General features: G+C 36.8%; 2 protein-coding genes across 2 annotated transcripts; both read right to left on the bottom strand.

Annotated features, from left to right (window-relative positions):
- Positions 1–210: 210 nt before the first annotated feature.
- LOC122899266 (olfactory receptor 6C2-like) lies at positions 211–1,164 on the bottom strand. The gene has a single exon (XM_044236831.1). The coding sequence runs from the start codon at positions 1,162–1,164 to the stop codon at positions 211–213; it is 954 nt and encodes a 317-aa protein (XP_044092766.1).
- A 7,186-nt stretch (positions 1,165–8,350) lies between these two features.
- LOC122898958 (olfactory receptor 6C74-like) lies at positions 8,351–9,292 on the bottom strand. The gene has a single exon (XM_044236614.1). The coding sequence runs from the start codon at positions 9,290–9,292 to the stop codon at positions 8,351–8,353; it is 942 nt and encodes a 313-aa protein (XP_044092549.1).
- Between the last annotated feature and the right edge of the window lie 237 nt (positions 9,293–9,529).

The following is a 9,529-nucleotide window of genomic DNA, read 5'->3' as shown; positions in this document are numbered from 1 at the left end:
AAAGACACTGAGTAGAAAATCAAGGAAGATATTCTTCAGCATGATATAGAGAACTAAAAGAAATTTTCAGAGTGCAAATTATTGTATTGCAAAGTAATATAGTACCCAGATGCATGAAAATTAGTATAAACTAGATCACCATATGTAGAATTCTATAGAAAATATTTCTGCAATTGTGGGAAATTGAACTAGAAGACCAAGAAGTTCCACTTAACAACCAAAGCTCTGTTTCTGTACCCTCAATCTAGATAAAGCATCCCTCAGAGCCCGATGGACCTGCTTGTTCCGCATAGTGTAGATGACAGGGTTGAGCAGTGGGGTCAACACCGTGTTCACAAGGGCAGCCTCCCTGTTGGAGTCCAGCCTGTTCGTTTGCTTTGGTTTCACGTATATAAACACACAGCTCCCATACATCAGAAAGAGAACCATGAGGTGAGAGGAGCAGGTGGAGAAAGCTTTCTGTTTCTCCTTGGCTGATGGGAGTCGCAGGACTGTGACTACTATGTTGCTGTATGCAATGGTGGTTATGATAAGAGATGTCAACAAGATAAAGGAAGTGAGGACAAAGGCGAACATTTCAGTGGAGCTGGTGTCAGAACAGGAGAGATGAATCAGGGGGCCAAGGTCACAGAGAAAGTGGGGGATGACATGGGGGCCACAGAAGGACAACTGGAAAACCTTCACTACCAGCCCAGTGATGAGAGGGAAGGCCAAAGTGAAGCAGGCAGTGACCAGGAGGAAGCAAGTCTTCGGGTTCATGATGGTCGGGTAATGCAGAGGCTTGCAAATGGCCACATACCGATCCAGAGACATCACTGCCATGAGGAAGAAAATTATTGACCCAAAAAATAAAAAAGAAAAGGCTTGTATGAGACAAGCAGTAAAGGAAATTGGTTGCCTTCCCAACAGGAAGATAGACAGCAGTTTAGGAATAACTGAGGTGATAAAACAGCATTCAGAGAAGGAGAACGTGCTGAGTAAAATATACATTGGTGTCCAGAGCCGATGGTCAACCCAAGTGATGGTGATGATCACCACATTTCCTGTGATAGAGGCCAGGTATGCCAGCAGATGGATCAGGAAGAAGATACTCCCTAGGGCCTGGATGGCAGGAAACCCTTCCAGAATGAATTCTTGGATTGTTGTCTCATTCCTCACCTCCATAGTGATCTTCATTTCTCTATCATCAACTCTGCTGGATCTTTCAAATAGAAAATGTCACCACCAAAGAATAAAAATTTAATTGATGGCCACTATTAAAAAGCAATAAATACTACTTGCAGCTACAATTCTGAATGAGGAATCACTTTATATAATTTAAATGTTATAAATTATTTTGAAATTTGTCAATTATTAAATTATAAAAATTGAAGGTTTATTGTTCATTTTTGAAAATAATTTTTAATGTGCAACTTAATTTTTCTAGAATATATTTTAATAGTAGTCCATAAGGTAAACAATGTAAAATAAAAATTATTTGCAAATAACATATAAAAACAACAGATAACAGTGAAGGCTGTCATCCCACAGAGAATATTTTTATGGGGTCACAATGTTAATTTCTATACTTCAGGTAGCATATGCAATATATAAAGCCCTCCAAAGCACTGACCTTAGCCCTGTAGAAAAAGAAAGTGTGGGGGAGGGAGCCATTTTCCTATTAGCATGTTCCAAACCAGTTATTTTCCTGAAGTCGGCTCATCCTGAGTTCTTTACCCAAAACTTTAAGACTGAGAAGGAAATCTAGTTTATCACAGTATCTCATAACTACCCAGTCCTTGGGTTTAAGAGAAACTATGTCTAAAAATGGGAGTGAGGGATGGTTGCCTGACTTGGTTGTTCAGAATCAATGAGAAAACATTTAAATGTGCATCAGTTTCCCTCTCACTCTACACACCTGGCAGAACAGAAGATTTTCTTTCTGCTATTAGTCATATTACCTTTTAAAGTTGTTTTCTGGGAATATTTTTGTTACACTGGAAAATTTCAGTGTGGTGGAATTATAAATAAATTCTTACTGTGATCACTATAGGAACATTCATTTTTTTCCTTTTTAAAAAGATTTATTTATTTATTTGAGAGAGAGAATGAGAGAGCATGGAGGCACAGAGAGAGAAGAAGAATCCCTGCTGAGCAGGGAGCCCAATGCGGGGATCAATCCCAAGATTGGGATCATGACCTGAGTTGAAGGCAGATGCTTAACCAACTGAGCCACCCAGGCTCCCGAGGAACATTTGTTTTTTTTAAAAATGCCAGTGCCTAGCTGGAAGCCAAATGAATTGTCACATAATCTTTGGAAAAGGATTCAGGCATATGTTGGAAATCAGTGCTCTAGTAAGTCACCATAAATAAATTGTGTTTTACTTAATTCCTTGACTTAGTTAAAGCTACTACATTAACTATAGATGATCCGCAATACAAACTTAAACATAACCAGTCTCTGCTTTAAATACTTGACTTGTTAGATTGCAAGTTATTCCCATGGTCATGTACTCACCAAGACACAGCTCACGGGAAACAGCTTCTTTGACAACGTGCTGCTTTTTCTTCCAACAAACCAGGATCTTTCTTCAAAGCTAATGGAAAGGAGAGGTGAACTTTTGGGAACTTTTAAAGAAACTGATGAATGCCTATGTCTTAAGTTAATAGGAAATTATTAAAGCTAATTGTTTTCTCATGGAAGACAGAGATTTCTAAACTCTGGAAGATTAACAGTTATAGTTTTCCCCTATGGCCACTGGAATGATAAATCCTAGATCAAGACAATAGAAACTGCTGTAAAGATGCACAAGAATATGCTGATGTAACCATTTAAAATTCCTGAACAAATTTATATCCATTCTATGGGATACAATGACACAGTCCATCTTGAACATCAAATCTGGTGGGCTGTGCATCCAAAACAGAAGAGAGTCAGGAAATACAAACAATAAATGTTACTTTCCTTTGGACCCTGTTGCTAGTCACTTTCTTAGCAACTAGTTGCTTCCCACTTTTCAGAGTAGGTGAAGATCATTGAAGTCATAAATGAGAATATATTCAAGTGCCCTGATGATATATTTACCACAGAATTATTTACCATCCCTCATGAGGACACACAGGGTTCAAAAGGACAAACTTCTGGAATATTCAAGATTCATTAGAGGAGTACCAAAAAAGGGGAGCATGAACTTAAATCACAACAGAGTCCCAGAGGACATTTAATTGTTCATATTTGGAAATTAGAAACTTCAGCCGAAATATACCCTAATTACCATTTCACTGCATATGGTGGTATACATCACCATTCTCAAGACCCTATGCAGTCCTTTGTACAAGTCCTTAAAGGTATATTTGCTGTGAGTGCCTTAGTGTTACAAAATTTACAAAGTCCTAAATTACATATGTCAAAAAAGACAAGCTTAGGCATCAGAAAGAATGTTTTACAGTTGCCCTCACTTCTTTTCCTTTTTAATCTGGTATTTTCTTTAATGAGGTATAATTTATACACTGTAAAATGCACAAATTTTAATTATAAGTTAATGATTTTCTACATATGTAAACATCCAAGTAATCACTGCCCAAACCATAGAACATTCCCACCTCATCACAAGTGTCCTTGTGCCCCATCCCAGTCAATAGCCCCCATCAAGAGAAAACAACTAAAGAACTACTTTTATTTCTGTCATCGAAATTTACTTTTGCCACCTCTTGAAATTCATTTAAATGGAACACAGAACATGTCTGGCTTTATTTTTCCTCGGATTCCTCAGAGTTTTCCATGCTGTCACATGAACCAATGATTAATTCTTTTGTATTGCTTTGTAGTAGGTCATTATCTATGTATATCACCTTTTTCCATTCTCCCACTGAAGGACATTTATGTCCTTTCCAGTTTAGGGCTACTATGAATAAAGACATTATGAATATTCTTCTACAAGTCTTTTTGAAGACAGCATTCATTTCTCTTGAGTATATGACTTGGAGTAAAAGTACTGAATTAATTATAGAGTAGGTCTTAGCACTATAAGAAATCACAAAACAAGTTCCCAAATTGGATTTAGGCTCTCAATAGCAATACATGAGAATTTTAAATGCTCCATATTATCACATTGGTCTTGTAAGTCACTTTTAATTAAACACATTCTCTGTAAATTGGTTCAGTCACTATGGAAAACAATATGGAGGTTCCTCAAAAAATTAAAAATAGAGCTACCATATGATCCAGAAACTCTACTTCCGATCATATATCCAAAGGAAATGAAAACAGGACATTGAAGGATATCTGCACTACCATGTTTATCACAGGATTAATCACAATAGCCAATATATAAAAACAGCCATCAGTGGATGAATGGGTAAAAAGTACATTATGTGTGTGTATAACAGGTATATATGCTTACATTATATATAATATGTATACATTATACATTATGTATACATATATACATATATATATGTATATATACATATATACATATATACTGTGTATATGTAATAAATATATAATACATGCACATTATATATAACACAATATGTGTATGTGTATATATGTAAATAATGTATTATTATTAAGCCATGAGAAAGAAGGAAATCCTGACATTTCTGACAACATGGATGGTCCTAGAGGACATTATGCAAAGTGAAATAAGTCAGAGAAAGATAAATAATAATAGTCCATTATATATATACCGCATTTTCTTTATCCATTCATCCATCAGTGGACACTTGTGTTGTTTCTGTATTTTGGCTATAGTGAATAATGCTGCAGTGAATGTAGGAGTACAGATATCTCTTCAATATCTTCACTTCAACTCCTTTGGATATATATCCAGAAATAGGACTGTTGGATCATATGGTAGTTTTATTTTTTTATATCTAACTTTTAAACCATTTTTTAGTAAAACATAATTTTATACAGTGTTATATAGTTTCAGGTATACAATATAGTGATTCAATAATTCTATACATCACTCAGTGCTTGTCATTAAAAAGGTACTCTTAATCCCCATCACCTATTTCACCAATCCCCCCATCTACCTCCCCACCAGCAATCACCAGTTTGTTCTCCATATTTAAAAGTCTGGTTTTTTGTCTCTTTGTTCATTTGTTTTGTTTCTTAAATTCCACATAAATGAAATCATATGGTATCTATCTTTCTTTGAATGACTCATTTCACTTAGCATTATACCTCCCCCATAACTGGGTAATGGGCACTAAGGAGGTCACTTGATGTAATGAACACTGGGTGTTATATGCAACTGATGAATCACTAAATTCTACTCCCTACCTCATCCCTGCTGCCTCAAATGACAAGATTTCAATCTTTTTTTGTGAGTATTCCATTATGTGTGTATACATATATACATTTGTGGTATGTGAGATATATATATAGCCATATAGAGAGAGATATATATCTCTCTCTATATATGTGATATATATATCACATATATAGAGAGAGATATATAGAGATATATCTATCTTCCTCTTCTTTTTTTATATCACATCTTCTTTATCCATTCATCTATAGATGGACACTTGGGTTGTTTCCTATTTTAATTCTTTGAGGAAACTGTTTTCCATATTGTTTTCCACAGTGACTGCATCAGTTTAGATTTTCATCAACAATGTACAAAAGTTCCCTTTTTTCCACATCTTCACCAATACTTCTTACCCTTTAATTTTTTTGATAATAGCCATTCTAACCTAAGTGTGAGATAATATCTCGTGGTTTTGATTTGTATTTATCTGATGATTAATGATGCTGAAAATCTTTTCATATACCTATTGGCTATTTGCATGTCTTTGGGAAAAAATGTCTATTCGAGTCATTTGCCCATTATTTTATTTAGATTGTGTTTTTTATTATTGGTTGGTATCAGTTCTTTATGTGGTTTGGATTAGCTGTATGTGGCCCCAGATTTGGCCCTGACTCCTGTCACTAGCTTGTACCACTGGGCTCACCTTCAGGCCGCCCCCATAGCTGTGCATCCGCAGGCCAGAGCCCAACTGCCACCACCAGTCTCCATCGCCATGTACACTCCTATAGGGAGACCCTGCTGCCAAGAACCACACTATTCATTGTTCATTCTGGGAAAAATCATTGACAATGTGATAACTTGAGCAAAGGGAATATCCCAAATGTCAGAAAAAGAGATAAGCCTACATAAAAAAATACATGGAAATCTTTATATATGCACAATGTTCTGTTAGTGGAGTAAAATATATTCTTCAAATTCTTACATAATTGCGTGCCAGAATTCATAACACAGTCAATTATTATCCTTGCAATCACAGAATAATCAGACCAAACTATCAGAGTGGCCATCAAGCAACCCATGCCAACAAACACCAGCACCAGGATTTTTCTTACAGTATTTTGTGTCCAAATCTATCCTTTCCTATGAAAATCTTGAATAACTAAATTACAGTTGTAATTCTCCCACTAAAATATCCCACTAAATATTCCACTAAAATATTCCACTAAAATATCATTTGCACAGTGAAGGAAACCATCAACAAACAAAAAGGCAACCTACTGAGTAGAAGATGTTCACAAATACCTATCTAATATATCTAATAAAGGTTTAATAACTAAAATTTAAAAAAAAAAAACCTTAGGGGTGCTTGGGTGCCTTCATTCGGCTCAGGTCATGATCTCAGGGTCTTGGGATCGAGTTCTGCATCAGGCTCTCTGCTCGGCAGGGAGCCTGCTTCCTCCCCCCCCCCTCTCTCTGCCTGTCTCTCTGCCTACTTGTGATCTCTGTCTGTCAAATAAATAAATAAAATATTTTTTTTAAAAATCTTAAACATCCAAAAAATTCAAATAATCTGATTTTAATATTCATGACCTGTATAAACAATTTTCCAAGGAAGACATATACATGACCAACAAACACATGAAAGAGAGAGAGGCAAACCATAAGAGACTCTCACTACAGGGAAAAAAACTGAGGGTTGCAGGAGGGGAGGTGGGTGGGGGATGGGGTAATTGGATGATGGGCATTAAGGAGGGCACTTGATGTACTGAGCACTGGGTGTTATAGTGAACTGATGAATCACTAAAGTCTACTCCTGAAACTAATAATACACTATGTGTTAACTAACTTGAATTTAAGTTTTAAAAAAATGTTTTGTGTGAACACACTCAAAATTTTAAAAAGGACTAAAACAAACAAACAAAAACATCTCATCATGTTCTCTCTTCTAGGCTCAAATTCTATTTCTGTTACAGTGTGTCTCCATGTCATGTTTGGCAGCAATAGAGTTATTTCACACTAGTACTAACAATGGACACTCAGAGATTATCACATCAAACTTCTCATTCCACAAATAAAGATATTTATAGATTTATTAGTAAAGACTCTACAGCCACCATTAGACTCCTTTCTACCTATGAATAGATTCATCCCAGTTCCTTTAAATTTCCTATAGTAGAGAGACAATCTTAACTACTCAATTTCTTGTCCTAGAACTAATAATGCTTCCTTTCCTGTGGTACTCATCATCAGGTCTTTAGTACTGATATCAGCCTGGCAAACCAGTAAAACCAATGGGAACTTTTGATTTCAACCAGAGACACTTATGTGTCTTCATTATTGTGGGAACTAGAATCATAAAGATTTATATTCTATTTATATAAAAACTATGCACCAGGGCACCTGAGTGGCTCAGTGGGTTAAAGCCTTTGCCTTTGGCTCAGGTCATGATCCCAGGGTCCTGGGATTGAGCTTTACATCGGGCTCTCTGCTCAGCAGGGAGCCTGCTTCTCCATCTCTCTCTACCTGCCTCTCTGCTACTTGTGATGTCTGTCTGTCAAATGAATAAATAAAATTGTTAAAAAAAAGCAACTATGCACCATTGAAAACAACTGCATTGAGTCATTTCGAATAATGTTTTAATATCATGACAGATACATATACATATATGTCCTTCAAAAATCATTATATAGTGAGACCATTTGCATCTATCCTTGAACCAGTTTGATAATCTTAATTCTTGTGAATTCATTTTTCATCTCCATGCACTTACCACAAGTAGACACTTGAAAACACACCTTTCCAACTTTGAGATTCCACATGCATCAAACAGAATCATGTATATGAAGCTTCTCATTAAAATTTGTTTAATCCTATTGAGCTAAAACTAGTGAGCAGATCTGGGAAGATAATTTCATCTCAACATAAAAAAGAATGTTAGAGTTTTCAAGCAGGGAAGTATATTGGATTACAAGATAAATTGGTCCCTATTCTAAGAATAAACAAGTAGAACCTCTAAAAACACATTTGCAAGTCTATATAGGAGATACCAGAAATAGGAGGGAGATTGAATTCGATGGAGAAAAGCCATTCTCCTCTGACAGTCTCTTGTTCTATTTTTGCAATCTAACCCTGGACAGAGCATTCCTCAGAGCCTGGTGGACCTGCTTATTCCGCAGAGTATAGATGACAGGGTTGAGCAATGGGGTCACCACCGTGTTCACAAGGGCAGCCTCTCTGTTGGAGTTTAGCCTGTTCGTTTGCTTTGGCTTCACATATATAAACACACAACTGCCATACATCAGAAAGAGAACCATGAGGTGAGAGGAACAGGTAGAGAAAGCTTTCTGCTGCTCCTTGGCTGATGGTAGTCGCATAATTGTCACTACTATGTTGCTGTATGCAATGATGGTTATGATAAGAGATGTCAAAAGGATAACCAAAGCAAGGACAAAGGCCAACAATTCAGTAGATCTGGTGTCAGAACAAGAGAGATGAATCAGGGGCCCAAAATCACAGAAGAAGTGAGGGATGACATGGGGGCCACAGAAGGATGACTGGGAAAGCATTATAACTGGAAACACCATGAGGACAAAGCCCAAAGCTAAACAGGCCATGACTAGAAGGAAACACATCCTTGGGTTCATGATGGTTGGGTAATACAGAGGTTTGCAAATGGCCAAGTACCGATCTAGGGATAATACAGCCATAAGGAAGAAAACAGTTGTTCCCAGGGAAAGAAAGACAAAGGCTTGTGTGAAGCAGGCAGAAAAGGAAATTGATTGTTTCCCTGACAGAAAGATGGCCAGCAATTTTGGAATAACAGTGGTTATAAAACAGCATTCAAAAAAGGAGAAACTGCTAAGGAAGAAGTACATGGGTGTCTGGAGACGATGGTCAACCCAGGTGATGATGATTATGAGTATGTTTCCCATGATGGAGGTCAGGTATGCCAACAGATGCACCATGAAGAGAACCATCCCAAGGTGCTGGACATTAGGAAAGCCCTCCAGGATGAATTCCTGAACTTCTGTCTGGTTTCTTGCATGCTCCATCACTGACTTTCCATTTCTTCAATTCTATGAGCTATGTTGTAGAGTTTCATGACTAAAGAATGAAGAACTTTATTTTATTAAACACATAAAACAGTGTAAGCAAATGGTGGAGGGCAGGTACAGGCTTCCAGTTAGGGCATGAATAAGTCACAGGAATGAAAGGTATAGCATAGAAAATATAATCAATGGTATTTTAATAGTGTTGTATGGTGACAGACGTTGCTATACTTGTGGGAT

This window comes from Neovison vison, chromosome 2 (assembly GCF_020171115.1).
Source record: "Neovison vison isolate M4711 chromosome 2, ASM_NN_V1, whole genome shotgun sequence".
NCBI classification, from domain to species: domain Eukaryota; kingdom Metazoa; phylum Chordata; class Mammalia; order Carnivora; family Mustelidae; genus Neogale; species Neogale vison.
The sequence above is the reverse complement of the archived record's forward strand: the minus strand, read 5'-3'. Positions and strand labels throughout refer to the sequence as shown.